This window comes from Astatotilapia calliptera, chromosome 22 (assembly GCF_900246225.1).
Source record: "Astatotilapia calliptera chromosome 22, fAstCal1.2, whole genome shotgun sequence".
NCBI lineage: Eukaryota > Metazoa > Chordata > Actinopteri > Cichliformes > Cichlidae > Astatotilapia > Astatotilapia calliptera.
In genome coordinates, this window is record NC_039322.1 from 26491716 (window position 1) to 26514089 (window position 22374).

Below are 22374 nucleotides of genomic sequence, written 5' to 3' on the forward strand. Positions count from 1 at the left end.
TTAATGTTTTAATTAGCTGAGCAATAATTGAGGCCCTGAAATAAGGAGATAAGACTTGTTTTCTGCTATAAAAAGCAGTTACTATAGTGACACTATGGGATGCCGTTTTTATTAAACACATTTGATGCTATGTAATGGAGTCACATTAATAACGCTGTGTTAACATGCTGATGAACTTGCTTTGCAGAAAGATTTAGTTTTTTCTGCCTGTGCTCCGTGGAGGATTGTGAAGGTTTACAGATTATGGAAGTTCTGCCATCTTTGCTAATTAAACTGTAAAACCTTGATTATCTTTAGCACAACTGCTACATTCAGCAGCAGTTTAATTGTATCGCTTAGCCAACGCATATGGTGACACATACATTTTAATTCTGCCATGTATGGACAAGTCCTTATTTTATCAGAGGCAACTTGGCCCGAGTATCTTGCCCAGTGGGAATAAGATACTTGGCTGTTTATGCAGTTGTTTTGTGGTGTATGAAACAGATGCATATTACCTCTCTAAAGGAAACGTTTGAGTGGAACATTATTGACGATGATATTGATCGGCACAGGCTTTCTTATTTCTTTTCAAAGTTTTTCTGTCCCCAAGCAATGGTTTAAATACCATTTGTGGCAAATCATTGAGCAATAATCTACCCTTTTGTTATCATTCGGCATTTCAAGATGACATGAATTTGTGTCTAAGAAATACAATCCACAAAAAACGGCACTGCTCATATAAACAATGTGTTGATCTGCAAAGACCAAAAACAATGCTGAATTGCTGAAATATGCGATTTTCTTCATGGCAGCACTCTTTTTAACAACCTTGAAAAAATGTGCCAGAAAACCATTGAGCCATTTTCTGTTTTGGTGTTTTCCACGAGGTCTTCAAGATCAACTTATTGATTTATTGGTTGAAAATTGACAAAAATCATTGTTACTCTAACTTAAAAGCTACGATTCTTACAGATGTGGTGTGTATTGTAAATAAATGTAAAGTTTAAAAATATAAAATATCATGTTACGTTTGACCCCTGACCTCTGCTTGAAGGTCAACAGACTTATCTGAAGGTTATTAGTGTTAAAAGTGTTAATGATACTATACAGATCTGTTTAAAACCGTTTTTACTGCCATTGTTTGTATTATAGGGAATTATATATGTGGATTCCTAATATCACATTACTTCGGACTGACCTCTTCTTCATGTCACATTTAACCTCTACTCTTACTTTTACATTTCATATCTACCTTTCAAGATGACCCTAAATGTCATACTCTCTTTGTGAAACGAACGAACAGGGATGATTAGTATTCAGTATGCTGTGAAGGGCCCTGGTTCAGTATTTCAAAAGACACGTTTGTCCTCTTGTAAAAGTTAGATGATAGGGTCTTTTACACTTTGGGTAGACAGCCACTTTTCTAGCTAAGCTAATGTAAATGTGTTGTAGTTTTTATTAAAAAGGAGTACCCATATTTTGTAGCAGTTTCTTAAATGTTTAGCCAGCTAAACAAAATCTAATCTGAAGAAATGCTTGTGACCAACTGTTCACGTATCCTGTGTCAAAAGCAATTATAACAACAAATAAAATTTTAATAAGATTTTTTTAAAAATGAAAGCAAAAAGATGCCCATTGTTACCGATCCATTTAATTGAAATTTCTCTGTGTTATAAATATTCATTGTCCTTGGTAGCACAAGTAGGTCAACACAATCAGTCCTGAATGAATATAGTTGTTAAAAACTGCAATAACAAAATCTGAAGATGGCTGTGAGCATGTGGATGAATACGAATGTGGACACATGGAAACTTTCCTTTACTTTGCCCACATGAAATATGAAAACAAACTCTGTGTGTGGTCAGAGATTCGGTGTGCACACTACTTGTGTGTTGTTACTTAATGCAACTGTACACAATTATGTGCAGTAATTCACCACGGTGCAGAGAAAATCAGCCTGCTAGCTTAACTGTCCACGTGGCACTCAGTGTGTAGTGTTTGAGCTGAGACCAGTGGGTTAAATTATGCCACGGGAAACAGAGGCAACATTCAAAACAGGTTGACCCTCAATGATTTATCCTCAGACAGGCTTATCTCTCATTCTGTGTCCAGCTCAAAACCACGAAATCATAACACAGGATCAAATGGAAGTGATGTCATCACTCAGGAGTAATGGGCCTTGACTTACAGTGCTTTATTGTGTTAAATGGTGTGGGCGTCGTATCTAATGACAGTGTCAGTGTCTACATTAATGCTGCGGCTGTCTTTGAAGACAGCACCTTGTACCGTAGTCAGTGTCTGCAACTGTCAGAGAAAGAGACGCCAGAGACGCATCACTGGAGGCTGGAAGAAATTTTTTTTTTTTTAAATCTTGCATGTCCTCAGTCGACATCTCTGAGCGTATGCACTGCTGTCCTACTGATGTAGCTAGTTTCAGATTACTTAACTTTTAACTTAGACCGCCAGGCTGAGCTCTTAAGAACACCTTTTTTAAAAGTATTTAACCTGTGACATTTTGATGTTAGATTTCAAATGTACTCTCGTTGTCAAATCATACAGCACAGCTGCTATTCAATCTACACTTTCCTTTCCATGGAAGCTTTTTATATTTTTGCTGTTGTGAACAGCTCGAGTATGTGGATTCTTTTTTTGGAGAAAATCTTTGTTTCAAAAACTTTGTTTTTACTTCCAAGGTACAGACTAAATCAGTCTGTAGTGCTCACTATCAGAAAAGAATTTGTTAAAATACACTGATTGAAAAATGTAAAAGAAAAGCTTTGAAATCACATCAGGGAAAAAAATAAATAATGCTGGACATCTATACTCGTATGGACAAGGTAATATGTTAGGAATATAAGGATGCCATTTGGTGCAAATGGAAATGCTCAGCCTACAGAGAACTGAATTTAAAGACACCTTGAAACATAATGTCCCAGAGGTGTTGTATTTTTACTTATTTTTAGTGAGGTGAGCTTGGTATTGATTCCATCATCCTCCAGGAGCTGCCTGCAGACTCGCACCATATGAGGCCAGGCAGTGTCGTGCATCATGAAGTACCTAGGACCCACTGCACCAGTGTAGGCTCTTCTAATTCTAGTACAGTGGTTTGCAAAAGTATTTGGCCCCCTTGAACTTTTCCACATTTTGTCACATTGCAGCCACAAACATGAATCAATTTTATTGGAGATACCAGTCCTGGTGATTGGTGAAGGTCCTCTATGATCCTGTCTAGCTCTCCTGAAGTAACCGGCTGTCTCTTAGAATCTTCTTTATGCTCTTGAGACTGTGCTGGCATATAGAGCCAACCTTCTGACAGTGGCATATATTGATGTGTCGTCCTGGAAGAGTTGAACTACCTGTGCAGCCTCTGTAGGGCACAGGTATTACCGCATGCTACCAGTAGTGACACTGACCCTAGCCAAAATCAAAGCTAGTGAGGGGGTAAAAGTTGTCAGAGAAGATGAGGGAAAACTCTCAGTGGCCTTCACCTGTAAATCCATTTCTGTTTTGGGGGGGTTGTCTCATAGTTGCCCCTCTAGTGCACCTGCCCTTAATTTCATTAATACCAAAGCGGCTGAAAAGGATTAGCAATCCCCTCTGCTGCTTAGCTGACCAATATCCAAGAGGTTTTATTGAGTTGGTATTATGCTATGAATCAATTCCTGATATAAATCTTATGTAGGTTTCCATATAACTCTCATCTTGATACATATCATTGATGAATCAAAGCAGCATTTATAAACATTTGCAACCTGCTTTCTCTCATTGCTAGAGGTGGCTTTTAAAAAATATTGTAAAGCTGTAAAAGCATCTCCCTTCAAAAAGATGTGGAAATCCACCTTAATCCTTCAGTTTAGCTACAAGAGTAATCAATCTTTGGGAAAGGTGTCTCACAGAAGCTGAATTTACTCTGAAATAATACAAACAAACAAAGTTGGACATTGGTCTCTGTCTCATGAAATCATGAGGGAGGAGAAAGAAACAACTCCACTCTTTTCAGCTCATATACTATCAAATCCTAGTGACTGTGATCGCTAATCACTTCACGCATTCCCTGATCTTTGTCACTTTGACACTTAGATTTCTAACTAAAATTAGTTTTTCAGTTTAAATGTGGAGGCATTTATATGCTTTATAAAAATAAATCAATCCAAATGAGGTAATACATAGTTAAAAAATTCACAGGCGTCATCGGCAAGTTAACTTAATGTACACAAAGAGCCAAGAAAAGGGGATGTTTTGCTCCCAGATCTGCTCCTGTGTTTGAAACGCTCCCCGGATGTCCTACTCGGATCAGCTGCAGATGCTTATTTACGGTATAGATATGTATCAAAGTATCAAAGCGGAGACCCAAGTGGAATTTAATTTTGTGGAAGAGAGAGAAGTCGCAACAAGACAAATCTAGTGAGTGAAGATTGTGATGTTTTTAGCGTGCTGTACGCTTTTAACTGACTTTATACGTGTGTCTCACTGTCCTCCTTAGCCCGTAAGCCCGGTTTAGAAACTAGCAACTAGGCTGCTATCAAAAACTAGCTGTAGCCTGAATCCTTATACTTACTGCCCTTCACTGATTTCTGCTGAAATTTAGGATTCATTCTAAAGTTTTATTAATAACATGTAAAGCCCTACATGGCCCAGCTTCTGTTGCTGTAGCAGAGCTATGAGACCTGACCCCAGCAGTTGGCCTCTCTTGTTGTCTGATCGGGGTCTTCAGTTGTTTGATGCACCTGTGTTAAAACCAGAGAACCATTCTTTAGAGGCTGTAGCTCCTAAACTTTGGAACAGTCTTCCTCAGTCTGTCAGGTTGGTCGAATCATTTTGTTTTAAATAACAGCTCAAAACTAATTTTATAGGTTAGGCTTTCTTTAATCTCTCTGTTCCATTTTCATTTTGGTCTTTGTTCTTCTCATAGTGTACAGAGGTGTACATATGAAGGGATGAAAGTAAGACTGTATGTCAAACTATGCATGTTTGACTGTGTGTTTGTATGTTTGGACATGCACACTTATTTTTGATGTGCAGTTTTATGTCAGACTGCTATGTATGCTAATACTATGCTACTATGTCTAAATTTGATAAATATGGAAACAGCTCTGATCGCTAGCTGTTTTCCCTCACATGTTACCAGACATCATCTTTTTTTTAACTCATAGAAACATATCAGATAAAATCTAAAAAAATCCTCTTAACATTAATGAATAAAAAAACTAAAAGATGCCACAAATACCCTGTTTGCTAATGTCACTGTTAAAAAGTCCAATCACTGCCTTATCAACTACAATCCCCTAATCTTATGCACAAATTACCAACACAAAAAAATATAAATTTTTCTACAACTTATCACTGATTGTATTTTCTTTTACTGATCCATCCATGCAATTGGAAAACTTTAAATGTTCAAAACTTTTAATGTTTTTATATCTTATGAACCCCCATTAAAAATAGAATTAGTTGCAGATATAATACTTGGCTCTGTTCACAAGTCTTCATTGCCATCAACAGCAGAGATAAAGCACAAGAACGATCCAAGGTCTCTCCCTGAAGATTTCTCTAGGCCACAAAGAAATGTCTGCACTAGCCTGATTAGGAAAGCTAAATCAAATTATCATCTAGTGACAGTCATCTAGTCTTACTTCCACTAAATTCTACAAGACTGTGTCAACTTTTTAAATTAATCAAGGTCCCACCTTCCACCTCAGATCAAGGAGAGATCAGGTTGTGGGTTTGATGATCCTGAAAGACTCCATAGCTGAAGCTTTGAATTACCATTTCCTCCCTTGTGGTCTTTTTATTTAACAGGAATATGTGTTCATTCTACTATATATAATTACCATATTGGTTCTGCAGAGGGATGCCTCAATGCCTCACCCCTTTCTTGACTATTTTTTTTGTTGTAAAGTCATAAGTCCTAAGCCTTAAACTATGTGCTCTAAACTAAGTGTTTTGCATATTTGCCACATTTACATGTCTCAGATCATTAAACAGATTTTAATATTAGACAAAGATAATCCCAGGGAATACAGAATACAGTTTTTAAACGATTACGTCATTTATTAGAGGAAAAAAACAAATCTACCTGACTCTGTGTGACGTTAAGTGATACCTATCCCTGGGAGAAAGAACTTCTTTGACATTTTGCGATAACTGCTAATCAGTCTTTTACATCACTGGAGGAATTTTGGCCCACTCTTCTTTTCAGAAGTGTTTTAATTCAGCCACATTGCAGACTTTTTGAACAGGCGTAGCTTGTTTAAGCGCATGTGCAAGGATCACAATCAGATTTTAGTCCAGACTTTGACTAGACTTCTCCAGACTTAAACAATCAGAGGTGGACTTGCTGTTGTGTATATCAAATAATTGTCCTGCTGTAAAACTTAAGTGCGCTTGAGCTTCAGGGCATCAACTGACAGCTCGACTTTCTTCTTTCATTGTCACATGTGTTTAGTCTGGACATCACTATGAAGAGAACTGGGCTCTGAACCTGTTGTTTCTGATATTCTCTGGAAAATGTCAAACAAAATCCAGGATGTTGGGCTGTGAGTTTAGGTGCATCTAAAAGATGTCAGGCCCTCATGCCACCCTCATCTGCATGTTTCTGATAGTTTGGTCAGGAACTAGCCTGCTGGAGATTATTGTAATCATTGTATGTCCTCTACACCTTTGAGATAGGGACTGGGCTGGGAGGCTTGGAACACCTTACTATTTCATGTTTAGATGTGCCATCCTGCATGACCTTTGCACCCTGAATGGCATGCATGTATCATCACATGCTAACAGTAGTGACAAGAACATAATAAAAAGTAAAACTGGAGAAAAATCAGTCAGGAGAGATGAAGAGAGAACAATGGTCTGGGGCTGCTGTCAGCAAATCCACTTCCTTTTTTCTGGGGGTTGTCTTGCTCTTGCTTCTGCTGTTCCCATGTGGTCACTTTCATTTTTTACTAAAGCAGGTCAAATGGATTCACAGTGGTTTTTACGTCTTGCACAGTTTAATTAACTTTGTTATGCTGTGATGTTTTTATTATCTTAGATTTTGAGCAGCATATAATAACAAGTTTATCAGCTGCATTGAAAAATATGCCACAGTAGTTTGAATTTCATGAATTGTGATGTCCAGAAAAGACAACTATGCTGAAATACACAATATGTGACAGAACGCTTTTAAACACAGTGATCAACACTGCGGTCTTTAACAGTTAAAGTTTATATTGAATGAGGATCGGGTCCAGCAGTGCTTGACTTGCATTTTCCATTATCTTGATGGTTCTTCCTCTGAACGACCAATTGAAAAAGATTCTAATGTAACGGTCATATTTTCAAAATCTGTTAGATATACTTGTCTTGTAGGAAAAAGCCTCGTAAAGGTGAGTGCAGCTGACCTATCATCACTGCATTTCATGGACGTCTAGATCTCTGCTAATAATGTTCCATTTATTTCAGAAATGACACTCCCAATCTTTGCCCCTCTATTTAAACACTGGCAGCAAGGCCGCCTGTGATAAAAATGCTGAGTTCACCTGAATTTCCCTGAGGCCGTTAGGCAACGAGACAGATGCTGATTGGAAGGTGGGTGAAAAAGGAGGTGATGATTGTGAGGGGTGCCATCGTTAATCACAACACTGATTACTCACACGGTCCCACTTTACCACAGGACACGGCGAGTCATGTGTGTCTCCTGAAAGAGACTGTGTATCATAAAGCTGGATTCGACTAATAAAGTCCTACAAGCGTCACTTTTGGTTCATGTCCTTCCCCGGCACTCAGAGTTTATGCCTGCATGTACATCTAACCTATTAAAAAGCAGGATATAGCAAATGAGTAAATAGGAGGAGACTGTGTCAGCCAACCAGTCAGCTTTGAATCTTTAGCAAAACATTTAGTCAGCGTTTCTATGTCCAGATGAATCCACTGTTTGGGGTTTTTAGTAAGATGGCTTAACTGTTAATGCCAGTTGACAATGTGATGATTTTTTTTTTTTGGGGTGGGGGGCTCATGGTTAATTATATTCATATACATAACAATTGTTCTGCTTTATTTGTAGGATATTTTAACCACAAGGAACTTGTTTCGTTTCAGACTGGGATCGTCATGTATTCAGATATTTAAAGTTGAGCAGTAGAGCCAGAATGATTTTTGATTTTTTATTCTTTTCCTAAAATTAGGTATTTGCCAATCTGTCCAGCTGACACAGCTGATAAATACATTTAAAAACAGAAAAAGGTTGATTTAAAAAAACAAAACAAAACAAAAAAAACCCCAGGAGTAACACTTTTCAGCCATGTTAAGGTTGTTTTGTTTTTTTGTTTTTTTGCCTGTCCCGTTTGGCTCTTTTGCCATCAGAATTATTGTCTAAAGGCGAAGAAAGATGCCCAACGGATTTAATTTACCAAATGGACCATCCCAGCCTTGCCATAATGGTCCATTTGATTCACCTTTTATTGTTTATTTTATTGTATTTTCACTTGCTAAATACGGGACAGACTTGACTGGGGAAAAGAAAGGGGAGAAAGAAAGAGGGAAAGAGAAACAGTGGAGAAGAAGGACGGTGATAAAGGGCAAAAAACAACAAAATAAGCAGACAAAAAATACAAATATCAATCACCTGGATCACCTGTTGAGAAAGAAAAAAGAGAAAACAAGCAGAAGAAAAAAAAAAAGAGCAACATAATAAACAACATCACCATGGTCTATGGGAATATGACAGTAAATACTAAATATTAAACATTATTGTGCAGCATGTAATATCGACAGCGCACAGTGTGCTTTAAGGTAGGAGCCAAAAAGGGTGTAGTTTGTGTGTGTGTGAGCACCCGTGTGTAAACCTGTGAGCATGAACGCGCTTGTATTAAAAGGTTCCTTCATGTAATGATCTGCTAGAGGGTGTGGGGGGGCCACAGCCCCGTCCTCCAGGGCATGAAGCAGGTATGGAGGAGATCATGTTAAGGTTGTTGACGTGGCTTAGTGTGTCCACCAGAGGACAGTCTGCAAATTCCCTGTTTGCAACACAGCTCCTACAACCAGTTGAGCCAAGCAAATTCGGGGAGAGCGTAAGTGAGTGCATAACTACAAATAACAAATATATTTGCAGTGACTAATATTTGAGCTGTCATAGTGTAACCATTGTAATACCTCGTCCATCCATCTGCTTCCGCTTATCCTTTTCAGGGTCGCGGGGGGCGCTGGAGCCTATCCCAGCTGTCATAGGGCGAGAGGCGGGGTACACCCTGAACAGGTCACCAGTCTGTCGCAGGGCTGGTGACCATTCGCGCTTACATTCAATCCCGCATTCACACCTATGGGCAATTTGGATTAACCAATTAACCTATCCCCACTAACTGCATATCTTTGGACTGTGGGAGGAAGCCGGAGTACCCATGCAAACTCCACACAGAAAGTCCCTGGCCTGATGGTGTAATTGAACTCAGGACCTTCTTGCTGCGCGGCAACAGTGCTAACCATTGTATTAACATTAAGAGGCAACTAGGTTTGTTGCTTTCATTTACAAAAGCACCATTTTTGGTGGGCGAGTATTGAGTTACTTAATTCTGGTGGTATTTTTTACCAGCTATTAAATTGCTGGTATTGTGAAATCTCTGCTTAGTAGTTCAGCTAATATCCATCTGATATCACTTATGGTTGTTAATTACAGCAAGATAAATCATTCATTTCTTTGTTAATGCAGTAGTAGCCTTGTATCTGAGTCCTGCAGAATATGCAGTATTGGCTCTAATAACTGCAGGAGACAGTTGGTTCTGCTTTTTTTCTTCAGTATTATATGATAATTAGTTTTTCTTCAATAATATAAAATACAATTACTCACACATAAGTTGCATTTCACCTGACATTTATTACAGAACATGATATTAGACCCACCTCAAACATATTATTGTGGTAATGTGGCAACGCAGTGAAAACAGCGCGACAGTAACTTTGCACGGTAATAAGGTGCAACTTTCTTGTTTGGCTGGAAAAAAGCTCCTCATTCAGCACAAAACTGCAGAAAGAAGCAATTACCTACCAGCTGTTAAACACAGTCGAGCAAAAAAAGATTTTTCTCCAGATTCAAGTTATTATTTGTCTTTCATTTGCCAGGTGGTCAGAAAAAAGAGACTCCAAATGAATAACAGTGTAACTGTTAGATGTGTAAATAAGCAGCTTGTTTGCAATAAAAGTTGATGATAAAAGTTGATGATAAAGTAAATCAGTGTTGTGTTCTCAACTTGTTTCTGTTGCCCCCAGGTGGCCCCAGAAGTCTGTTATTGTAGGTGTATCTAAATGAAGCCTCTGGTTAGATCAAAGTCCCCTTTATCTGCAGCAGGTGGGCAGAGGATAATTAATTAGTTTGAGAATTTTCTCAAAAAGTGCCTGGGTCCTTACTAACACGTTCCGAATCGAGAATCAGGCCTTTATTTAAAATAGACTGCAGTTGGAGACGAAAGAAATCAAATCAAATCAAATCACTTTTTATTGTCACATCACATGTGCAGGCACACTGGCACAGCACATGCGAGTGAAATTCTTGTGTGCGAGGCCCACAAGCAACAGAGATGTGCAAACACAACAACACAAACGAGCAAAATACAAGAATGGCCAACCTGAAACTAATAAATATATGTACAATATATAATAGTGTATGCATTTCTGGATGTGTATACTAAATATTTTCCTACGTGTGTGTGTGTGTGTGTGTGTGTGTGTGTGTGTGTGTGTGTGTGTGTGTGTGTGTGTGTGTGTGTATGTGTATACACATTTTTACAAATTAAATAGTAAAAAAATAAAATAAAATAATAATAATAATGATAAAATATATAAAATATACAGAGTTGAATATGTGCAAAACAAGTGGCATTTATATACAGTGTGGAGTGCATAATGTTGAAGTTCCAGTAGTGAAGCTGAGGTGTCTATGACGTGTTCAGCAGTCTGATGGCCTGATGGAAAAAGCTGTCTCTCAGTCTGCTGGTACGGGACCGGATGCTGCAGAACCTCCTTCCTGATGGAAGCAGTCTGAACAGTTTATGGCTGGGGTGACTGGAGTCCTTGATGATCCTCCCCGCTTTTCTCAGGCACCGCTTCCTGTAGATGTCTTGGAGGGAGGGAAGCTCACCTCCAATTATCCGTTCAGAGCACCGCACTACTCGCTGGAGAGCTTTGCAGTTGTAGGCGGTGCTGTTGCCATACCAGGTGGTGATGCATCCAGTGAGGATGCTCTCAATGGCACAGCGATAGAAGGTCCTGAGGATGCGGGGGCTCATGCCGAATCTTTTCAGTCTCCTGAGAAAGAAGAGGCGCTGCTGCGCCTTCTTCACTGTTTTGTTTGTGTGTACTGACCACGTAAGATCCTCAGCCAGATGTACGCCAAGGAACCGGAAGCTGCTCACTCTCTCCACAGCAGTGCCGCTGATGGTGATGGGGGTGTGTACTTCTCTGCACCTCCGGAAGTCCACTATCAACTCCTTTGTCTTTGCGACGTTGAGGGTGAGATGGTTGTCTTGACACCAGTGGGTCAGGGCGCTGACCTCCTCCCTGTAAGCTGTCTCATCACTGTTGGTGATAAGACCCACCACTGTAGTGTCGTCCGCAAACTTCACAATGATGTTGGAGCTGTTAGTGGCTGTGCAGTCGTAGGTGTAGAGTGAGTACAGGAGAGGGCTCAGTACACACCCCTGTGGAGCACCAGTGTTCAGTGTGATGGGGGATGAGGTGATGCTGCCCAGTCTGACCACCTGGCGTCTGTCAGACAGGAAGCTAAGGATCCAGCTGCAGAGGGAGCTGCTCAGTCCTAGATCCTGCAGTTTCCTGTCCAGCTTCAAGGGAACGATGGTATTGAATGCTGAGCTGTAATCTACAAACAGCATCCTCACATACGTGTCTCTCTTCTCCAGGTGTGACAGGGCAGTGTGTAGTGTCAGGGCTATGGCGTCATCAGTGGACCTGTTGTGGCGGTATGCGAACTGTAGAGGGTCCAGTGAGTCGGGTAGTGCAGAGCAGATGAAGTCCCTGACCAGCTTCTCGAAGCATTTGCTTACGATGGGGGTCAGGGCTACAGGTCGCCAGTCGTTCAATGAGGAGATGGTGGAGGATTTGGGTACAGGGACGATGGTGGCCATTTTGAAGCAGGCTGGGACTACAGACAGAGAGAGGGAAAGGTTGAAGATGTGCGTGAACACTCCAGCCAGCTGAGCCGCGCATGACCTGAGGACGCGGCCGGGAATCCCGTCCGGACCAGTAGCTTTGCGTGCGTTCACCTTCCTGAAGCACCTCCACACATCCTCCTCAGACAGTGTGCGCACTGACGTCATCCGCGGTGCGCACACTGTCCGGTCTCATGGTGTTCGCTGTGTCGAATCTAGCGTAGAATACGTTTAGATCCTCACACAGAGAGGCCGTGGTCTGCGGTGTGCTGGTTTTCCCTCTAAAGTCTGTGATCGTGTTTAGTCCCTGCCACATACTCCGAGGGTTGTCAAACTGTTGTTCCACCCTGTCCCTGTACTCACGTTTGGCTGCTTTGATCGTCTTCCGGAGTTGGTAATGTGCGTGTTTGTAGTCCGATGTGTGTTTGAACAAACTGTTCTTATTTATTTCATCAAAAAAATATGCAAGAAGGAAATCTGTGTGTTCTTTCTACCGTTTATGAATTCTTGCTATTTTTACTAAGATTTTTTCTCATCTGCTCACAATTGTTACGGCTATATTCATTTGTTTTTCCTGCCAAGTTGTTAGTCGGAAATGCAACATATCCATGTTTATTGGTTGTTGTTGTATTTTTAGCATAATCCAAATTTTCACTTAAATGAATTCTAGCAGCACAGTAGTGTAATCCTTTAGTACAAGCAAGTCCCTTTGACAGAAGTCCTCTTCCATGTGGTTCTATTGAACGGTTTTCTATGTAGCTATTTTAGAGCTGGACAGTTTGTGAATATGTCCATCATGAACCCAATAGCCCAAGCTGCTGCAAAGGCCGGTAATTTCCCTTCTCTAGGGGGAAATTGCAGGGCTTTTTATCCTGCTGACGTCGGAGAGTGACATGATTCCTTTGACGTCAGAGCTTAAGCTGTGGGCGTCATTTTTGTGTATTGTTTCAGTGAGTTCAAAGCGCAGCAGCCCCTCTGGTGGTGCCTAACAGCTGCTGATTGTGCAGCTGCTTCTGTGTCCATGCTGCTTCTCTCAGGTCATGGACATAAAATCATTCATTCATATCCTCATGCACAAAATAGTACCATAAACCCAGTGATCTCAGATTTTCTGTTATTTAAAAGTTTGAAAATCAGATAGGCCGTAGAGCAATTGTGATGCAATAGATGAACTATGTTTGCTATCTGATAAGAAAAATGATAACAGCAGCCTGAGATAAAGTCCACTGATATTTTGTATCATTGGGTAAACCTCTGCTGTGTATAGACATGATTTTATGTCAGTGACAGCAGAGAAATTGTTAGATCTCTCAGTGTAATGCAATATATGCTGACAGCACTACACACTAGAACTTACAGAATGAACATAAAGGTTAATCAAGACCTTTCGGAACAGCATAACTATAAAGGTTCATCACTGTGTGTTAGTTTCAGGGTACCCACTAATTTCGTCTGACCCCGAGTCGTGCTCATGCTAATTGTTGCCGTCCTGATTAAGTTAGTTATCTTTGAGCATGTGTGCAAGTTACAGTAACTGATGCAGAAATATGTATTACTAATATTTAGCTGTGTGCTGGCAGTTATCAGAGGTGTACCAACTTAGCCTATAAAATAACCCATGCAGAGTATTGATGGGGGCTCAGGTTTCGCCCATTGGCTTTTTGGAGGGACCACCAGGAGCCAATTAACAGCAAGAAAGGGAAGTGAGAGTCCAGTAGTGAGGAAGCAGCACACATACATTAGGACCTTTTATAGAACATGTAAGTTGCCTAAACTAAATAATAAGAAAAAGAGAATGAAGAAATGTGAGAGATTTAGATAAAGATTTCGTCTGAATACGTCTGAAACAGAGTCCCCCTTTATAATTATGTTGTGTGTCATATAGTCGTAGTCATATAGTTGACAGATTGGAATTAGGCCTCACTTACAGGACCACATACAGAACATAATCATGCTAACAGATTAGACCAGGGCTGTTTTCACACCTGGTGTGTTTGGTCCGTTGGTGATCGCCAACCTCGATCCAGACCAACTATCAGGCTCACGTTGCAAGATTGAGCTAAAACGCTTCTGTGGTCTGTTTTGTATTGTATTCTGGGATGCGGCAAGGTACTATATATGTGCAAGAGTCTGTAAAATATAGTTACTACTACTAGTTAGCAATACATTTTATGATTTCAGTTCACATTTGAGAAAATTCACACATAGTTTGGTACCAATTCTTTTAACATTTTAGCTGCACTTCTTTCTTTTGGGTCTTAATTAAAGACTAGCCTCTAAACTGTCTCTGTACTAAGTGTTGCTCCTCATGGTTTTGGCTTCTGCTGAAATTGTAGACCTGCCATGCTGAGTGAATTGTCTGTCAAAAGTTTAAAAAAACTAAACAGTTGTTTTGGTTTGCATCAGATCTAATTTAGGTCTTTCTGAGCTTTCTAAGCACTACCCCATGAAGGAACCTCAGGAGTGACGACGATATTTTATAATGATACCCAACAGTTGTAGAAATACTCGAACCACAAATGATGCAAATGCTCTGCCAACTTCAATTTAATGGTTTCTTGTTTTTTTCTGACTGTGTTTTGCTGTGCTTTGTCAACAGATGGAATCAGTGTGACGGGCTTACCAATCTCCAGTCCCCTCCGCCAAGTCCTCAAACCCAGGGCTGAAACCAAGCCCGTCGGCAGCGAGTCCAGCAAGGCTGAGTACAGCCACATTAAGGTGACTAAATAAAAGCCTCTCTGAAGTGCGTGGGGAAGAAAGGAAACCTTTGCTCAGTTCAAAATGCAAACAGTCTGTTTCTTGTGCTTTCTGGCTTGTTGTATGGTTTAGTGAAAATCCATTTTCATCCTTGTCCAATCTCACTGCACCTTTTCTCAAATGATAAGTATCTCTGGCTAGTTTCTTTACTTTCTTACTTTGCCTCTGTCTCTCTTCCTGTTCACACCAATAGCTCTGTATACTGTGTGTGCATGGTTTTGCACAATTTACTGTCAATTAGACTTTCTTGTAAATGTCTGTGGAAGCAGTGTGTTTATGTGGATGGTAATACATCTTGGCTCCTGATGCACTCTGCTCATTGAATCTGAGCTGTAGACACGAGGGGAACATCTTGGGTTTTTGTACAAAAATAGCAAGAGTGAACAGGAGAATAAATTAGACTAGGTAATAAAGAGTGGTGGAAAGGAGACCGGCAGAATGAGAATGCACAGGATCAGCAGGGGATGTAGTTTCACTGAGGACTTGTGGGTATCTGAAGGGTAGAAATGGGCGGTCTGACTGAGTCTAGTTGCTGAGGGTTCACCTGTAGCACAGCAGACACCTGCAAGTGTGGAGACTGCATTGTGTTGCCTTTGAAAGTCACAATGCCACAATACCTGTGAAAGCTTTGTCCTGTATGAATCATCCAGAGAGAAAACCTATTTTGTTTGATGTTCAGATGTGCTACCGAACACACCTTTTCCATTGAAAACTTTGATAGGATGATGACTAATTGTTGGGAGGGGGAAAAAAAGAAAAACCTTTTTTCATAGTCTAAGCCTTGGTGAACTTAGAAGCTTCTGCAAGGACTTGTCTAGCACTTACATTATCTTATAAAGGGAAAAAATGACTGGGCCAAATGATCGTAGATGAACAAAAAGTGGATATTGTGCTTTATACTATATTTCTTTAACTTAATGTAAAGATTTGGTTATACTGTATAATGCAAAACTGCTTATTATATTTTTTTGTGTGTTTTGTGTGATTAATGGCCATCTAAACAGAAAAAACTTACAACAAAATGTAAACTATTTTTGATCTTTTTATTAAGTATATACAATTATTAATAGTTGAAGCTCATATCATACATGGCCAAGAATTTAAGAAAATGAGGTTGGTGTATGTATAAATAATTCCTGTTAACCAGCGTTCAGGCTTCAGCCTGCTCTAAACCCTTGGTTTCAATTTTTGGTGAGAGAAGAAATTCCTAATATATTCACCTCAGATGCAAAGCTTTAGCTATGAGCAAAGAGGCCCCACCCACCTGTTGTTCGAGCTGGCATGAAGGGAGGGGAAAGGAAAGTAAACAGCTTTTTTCAGACAGGGGATGAACTGAGGGACTGCACCAGTGCCCAGGATGAGATGCATGAGGATTATTTGGGATCATGCAGAGTAACTCCAGCAGAGACAAAGAACAAAAATATGGAGCTGGAATTTAAATGACAGGATATCTTTGTGTTTTGAGCCTTTTTGTTTATGGTTTGGATAATCTGCAGTGCAAGGTCAAAAGCAGCTGCAATATTAGTTTGTTCAGAGAGAACATCTTATCAAAATTCTATTTTAATTTTCTGTACTTCCTAGACAGAGTTTTATGTATTGTTACGTTCCCCTGGGGGGGTCTAGGCGGTGAGGGGGGAGTAACAAAAGTGACCGGGTCAGAAAAAGGAGTCAAGGAGGCGAAACAGTAAAATGAAATAGTTTTATTGAAGTAATTCAACTAAAAGAGACGGACAAGCCGCTATCACCATAAAAGTAACACAAACAAAACTCAGGCGTTGGTCAGTAATGCCAAAAAAGTCAAAAGGAAAACGCAGCTCACCAGCTGGAAACCACAAAACACAGCTCACTAGCTGGAAACACCACAAAACACAGCTCACTAGCTGGAAACACCACAAAACACAGCTCACTAGCTGGAAACACCACAAAACACAGCTCACCAGCTGGAAACACCACAAACACTCAGCTCACTAGCTGTACCCACACAAATGGCACTCTGGCCCAGAGCTCACCCTGCTCTGGGCTTAAATACCTTTAATTGCTGATGGGAGTCAGCTGTACAGGAGGGAAAGGTGGCACCTCGGGCAGGAGGTAGTGGGACACTCCCACACAGGCATCCTCAGGAGAGAGAGAGGCCCTGCTAGGGCCGTAACACCCCCTCCCATAAATGCAAACCCATGGTTTGTCAAATTTACGATAACACAAAGTGAGTCCATAGCCGTTTCATGAAGAAATAGCAGGCTTTCCACCTACCAAACCCCATAGCACCGGTTAGGCATTGCCTGCGGAAACTGCCAATCCCATCTCAGTGGGTTCACCACATTACCAGAGAGTGGCCCCAGACCCTCGAAACAGTTTCCCATGGGATAGCCGGGGCTTCGAACCATCACGTGTGTGTAAAACTCTTTTTGGATTTGCTGGATAAGTTGTTAAATATCCATTGTTTAAGATGGGCTGGACATTTTAATCGGTGGTTAGGCTTATTAGAGGCAGAGTTTGATTCTGGGTTTAAAAGCAGAATATGGTGCACGAACCTCCATAAAAAGACAATTACAAAGAGACTCTGGTCGTGCTAGAGTTCTGCCTTTGAGCAGGTTGTAAGGACGTGAGCTTTTTCTTTTCTTTCTTGTAGATGTATTGTTGGACATGCAGTAGACACCAGAGTGATTCATTTCACTGTGTGCACAATAGACGCCTATGCCTGCATGCTATAGCAAATGTATTCTGGGTTTGCAGCTGTATGACTCATTGTTGTTATAGGGTGTATTGTTTTCAGCACTTTGACTCAAACCTACAGGACCCAGCACACTTTTAATGCATTTTGACGTACAAGGGAGGAACAGGTATGGCATTGTTCAACATCCCAGCAAATAAGTTGGGTTGAGTGGATTCTATCATTCTTGGATGACTGTACACCCAATATTAACTGTGATTTTTCTAACAAGCTGTGTGTTTGTATGTCTTGAAAGCTTTCAGTCAAAATCGGGTGTGGACCATGTATGGACTGCTTAAGAGGCACCGTTGCTGTAAAAGTGGACAATCCAGAGTCTGTTTCACGCATTTCCACCAAAATAAAACAATAAGAGTGCCAGCATCAGTACAACACCACAACAATCCGTCACCCAAAGTTGGACCCACCGACTTCTTTGGCTTTGGAAGGGGTTAGCACAAATACTTTCCCTAGGACGTTACCCCAGCTTCTGCTACATGTTATATAATAATGAGCTCTGAAACATGCAGAAATGTGGGTGGGTTCCTTAATGACAGAAACAGAATTTGCTCGTACCGACTCCACGTTGATCAAAACGAAGCAGCTGATTTGTTTTCAAGTGCACTCTGCTAAAGTTCATTGGCTTTAAAGCTTTAATGGCAAACCACAAGATTTTATGAGAGCAGCTTTGTTGTTTTAGTATTAGCAAACAAGCTAACATAGTAATAAATCTGTTTGATTGTAAGGAGCAGTCAAGCCCAGTTGGTTTATTTTGAGTAAAAAGGAAAAAGATTGCTTAAGCCATTAGATCAGTAGTGGTGACCATCAGGTAAATGTATTCCTTTAATATACAGATCTATATTGACATGTACGCTGTTTGTTTTTATAGTCTCTTTCATATCACTGACCTCGTTATGACACCAGAGAGAGGGGACATAAAAGGTTCATGAGCTGCACGGCTTACTGTCAGTCAAAAGAATTTGATTTCACCCCTTGACACAGGATGATAGAGGACGCCATCCCTAAAACAGGCACTCTGTATGACGTCACCAATGTAAACGCTAAGTAGACTCAAATAAAAATCAAAGCAGAAACAGGAGGATATATGTGTAAAAGCACCCATAGAGGTCAAGTTTGGCGTGTAACATCTCAGACTTTCTTGACGGACATTGAAATTTAAACATGCTTTACGCAACTTTAATACCCCGTAGCATCAACACGGAACAGCAATTACATACATTACATAACATACATTACATAGGACAAAGGCTCACAGTACAAGACAGATTCCAGCATAAAGGTAGGAAACAAAGGATGATGTGGCTTCAGGAAGTAGAGTGAACAAGCAACCCAGCTAGCTGCTGCTGCATTGGGTTGGCAAGAAATTTGTTTGCGTGAGCAGATATGCTCATGTTTGTGAGACAAAACCCGGTTTTATCCAGCGAAGCCTCTACCAACTGGAATTTGATCAGCGTCGAGGGGACAAGAACAGCCAACATCAGAAGGACATTGAATTCATTATTGATTTTGGGGGTCACATCTGACCCTGAGCTGCTCTGTTTTGGCTAAAGTTATTTAACATTAGCTCACCTGCTAACCTGGATAAACTGTATAAGGTTGGTCTTTTTTCCAAATTCATTTAAAAACTTAAATTCCAAACTTGCCATAACCATATTCATAGTAACTAGCTTGGTAACGACGACCCATTTGAACCTCATTAAATTTTGCCCTTTTTTAGCCTTTGCATTGACAGCAGGCATTTACTGATTTTAACCATTATGCAGTTGCACAGATATTGCAGAGAGCCGAATTTGGCGCTGAGCACAATAATTGCTGTTATTAAATCCAATCTGTGGTTTTATGGGATTGTCCAATATTGATATTTTTGCGACATGGTTGTTTCTGGGAAGCAATTTATGCGTGAATGCCAGCAGCGCTTTCTTCCATATGTCTTCTCTCGTCCATTCGTCTTCTCTTTCTATATTGGTAAGACATAGTAGCAACCCACATGAATTCACAAACCCAGTGAAGAAGTGTTTACATCGTAGAAACTTTAAACATTGCTATTGTAACGAGATGGCTTTCTAACCATTTGATCATCCTTTATGAACTCTCTCCATGTTTTAGTGCCTTTTAGCATACAGCTACTGTTATATGAATACTGTTAATTCGTCATTGTGTGTGCGTGTGATTGGATGAGAGAGAATTTGTATTAGCTGATAATAACGGTTTTTGGCCGGGGGATGGATGGACAGATGCACCGGAAATTGAAACCCTTCTAGCCAAACTGGCTTGGCACTACAGTACCCTGTTCTCTGTGTATCTCCGTCTTTGCTGGGCCAGTGAAGTGTGAATTTGTTTCTAACACCTATACCAAATTTGTCTACTATTAACTGACAGGCATATGCTTCTACACGCTTTCTTCAATAAATCATATTCCTTCATGTTTTGTAAATATGGTCAATGTGTTTATCTGGCACTGTTGTGTTTCTTGGCATGAATATTTGCAGACTATGAGTAAGTGCAATCAATCATGACTGATCTGTATTCAGCACAGGAGGAGTCCACATGTTTATCTCACTGACCTTCCATCGCTCAATCTTAACACCTGTTTTTCAATGCTTCTACCAAACTGCAAATGCCTGTGGGCTTGAAAATGTGTGTGTGCTGTCAGGGTGGAATGGATCCACAGTAGGTGAAGGAGACGTGGCTGCTGGGATGTGCCGTTTTTCCCGATTATCTTCAAATCTTCAGGCACTCATCTCCTGCGAGAGCGAGGGCATGTCCTTAACTGGGTTTCCTTGACACTGTCAATTACTTTACTCACCTCGTCACCATAGCTTTATGCTTCAGTCTGTCCTGAGTGGGAGTCCATCACCTCGTGAAGCTCAGTTCTATTTGATTGTGGTGCCAGAACCTTGGTCGTGGACACAAACATCTGATGTGCTTGTCTCTGTTGAAAACATGAAACTTACTTGGAGTGGGAGCAGCTGCAGAGTTTTTTGTGTGGATTCTAGTGTAGGGTGACTTGAGTAACAGTAATCCCACTTTTGTGATTGTGCATGACTCTCTATAACACCGGCTGGTGTGCAGTCCAGTTCATTCACTTAGCCCTCCTGTGAACCTTTCTTTGGCGCTCGCTCGATGTCATCAGGGGCATTTCGAGGGGAAGCTGTGCTACAGAAATAGGCTGGCCCCTCAGACACGTTCGACGATTATCTTCAAAACACCAAATGTCCGGCATGCTGTGAGACTGCATCCAGTGCAATTTTGCTCTCCTGTTCATAATGCCACATTATTGGAGTATAGAGATTGAGGTTAGAGTGTAGATGTATGTGCTCCTCTGAGGGAAACATTCTAGGACAGAAAGCTTTTACCGGGCTTCCTTGTGCCAGAATCAGGGGTCTTAGAGTGCACAATTTTCTGTGCGACTTGCACCTCCTAACCCAGCCAAATATGAAATGAAATAGTCTCATTGCAGGTGGTTATTTGGAAGACATTTCTGCAGTAATGTCTCTGATAGGGGCTCCCAAAGTGGATTTGATGCTCAGAGCCTTTTCTATTCTCTGCTTATACTTTATGTATAATTGTGTCTGTTCAACAATTTCACTGTTGGTTTATAAAGTAAACCTCATTCCTGATCTGTAGCTTCCTGAGGTCTTCCTGAGTAGCTTCACAGTAATAATGTGAAGGCATCATTCTGATTATCAGTTGAATCAACACCCCTAAAACAGTTCAAACAAAATATTAAAACCTTAAAATACTAACATTTTGTTCCTTCTAAAGAATGACTTCGTTGTCCAGCTACAAGCAAGTCGTTTTCACCAGCTTTCAGTGGAATTGTCCACACATTCAGGACCCTCAGGTGGCTTCGGTGAATTAAGAGACTTCAGCAGAAATGATCCGAACCAAAGAAACTCGGTCTAGGCCTAAAACCCGCTCTATTTGTCAGATTTCTTTAGCTGTGCCTTAGTCTTCCACTGAGTGAAAATGATAGCAGCCTGTAGCCTATAGATTTGCACTTGGATAATGTTTTTGTGAAAGAATAATAACATCTGTCAGGCTGGAATTGTTTGTGACTTCCTCAGCATGCTAATGCAATAGCCAGCATTCTGTCTGCACAGCTATCTGCTGTTTCTGTGTATTGAGTCTCTTTGGATCTGAAGTCTTTTCTTTCTGCTTTTTGATCATTTCAATTAAAAAAAATATTCATTATTGGTTAGTTTTAGCTTCATCATGGTCTTCTCAGCTCAAATAGGACTAAAGTCCACAAAGACACTCAACAGCAGTTGTGTAAAAACACTACGGTGTCAAAGATTGTGGCTACATAATCACAGACAGTGACAGAAGAGTGCAAATGACAGCTTAAGTTTAGAAAAATCAGTTTAGCAGTTCAGACTAAAAAAAACAAACAAGGGAAAATAAGTTAAATGGTCTGAAACATTGTTACAAACATTCACTCATGCTTATATTCACAACAATGGAAATTTTAGATTTTTGAATAGGATGTAAATGAAAACCAGACAACACATGACACACATTTCAAACACGTGCAAACATGGGTTCAAATGGGGTTCAGCTCATGTGAATATTTAGTTAAAATATCCTCAAACTAGTAATACTGTGTGAGGTTGTGGTTATAAACATAAATCTAGATGATTCTGTATCCGTTAATGTAGAAACACTCGTTAGTTCTTATGAGTTTAGGAGCTAAATTTTCGAAATCTCTTCAGGAAGCATCGACTCAGCAAACTTCAAAAACCTTTCCAGGATTTATTCTTTTTTTGTTACCTT

At 40.4% G+C, this 22374-nt stretch overlaps 1 protein-coding gene across 3 annotated transcripts in view; it reads left to right on the top strand.

Annotated features, from left to right (window-relative positions):
• Window positions 1-22374, top strand: part of trappc9 (trafficking protein particle complex subunit 9) — a 233699-nt gene that overhangs the window by 82790 nt on the left and 128535 nt on the right. For all 3 annotated transcript variants that reach the window (XM_026155948.1, XM_026155951.1, XM_026155950.1), the window contains one exon: window positions 14716-14834. In XM_026155948.1, coding sequence (XP_026011733.1) covers window positions 14716-14834 — 119 coding nt within the window. The remainder of the gene's footprint in view (window positions 1-14715; window positions 14835-22374) is intronic.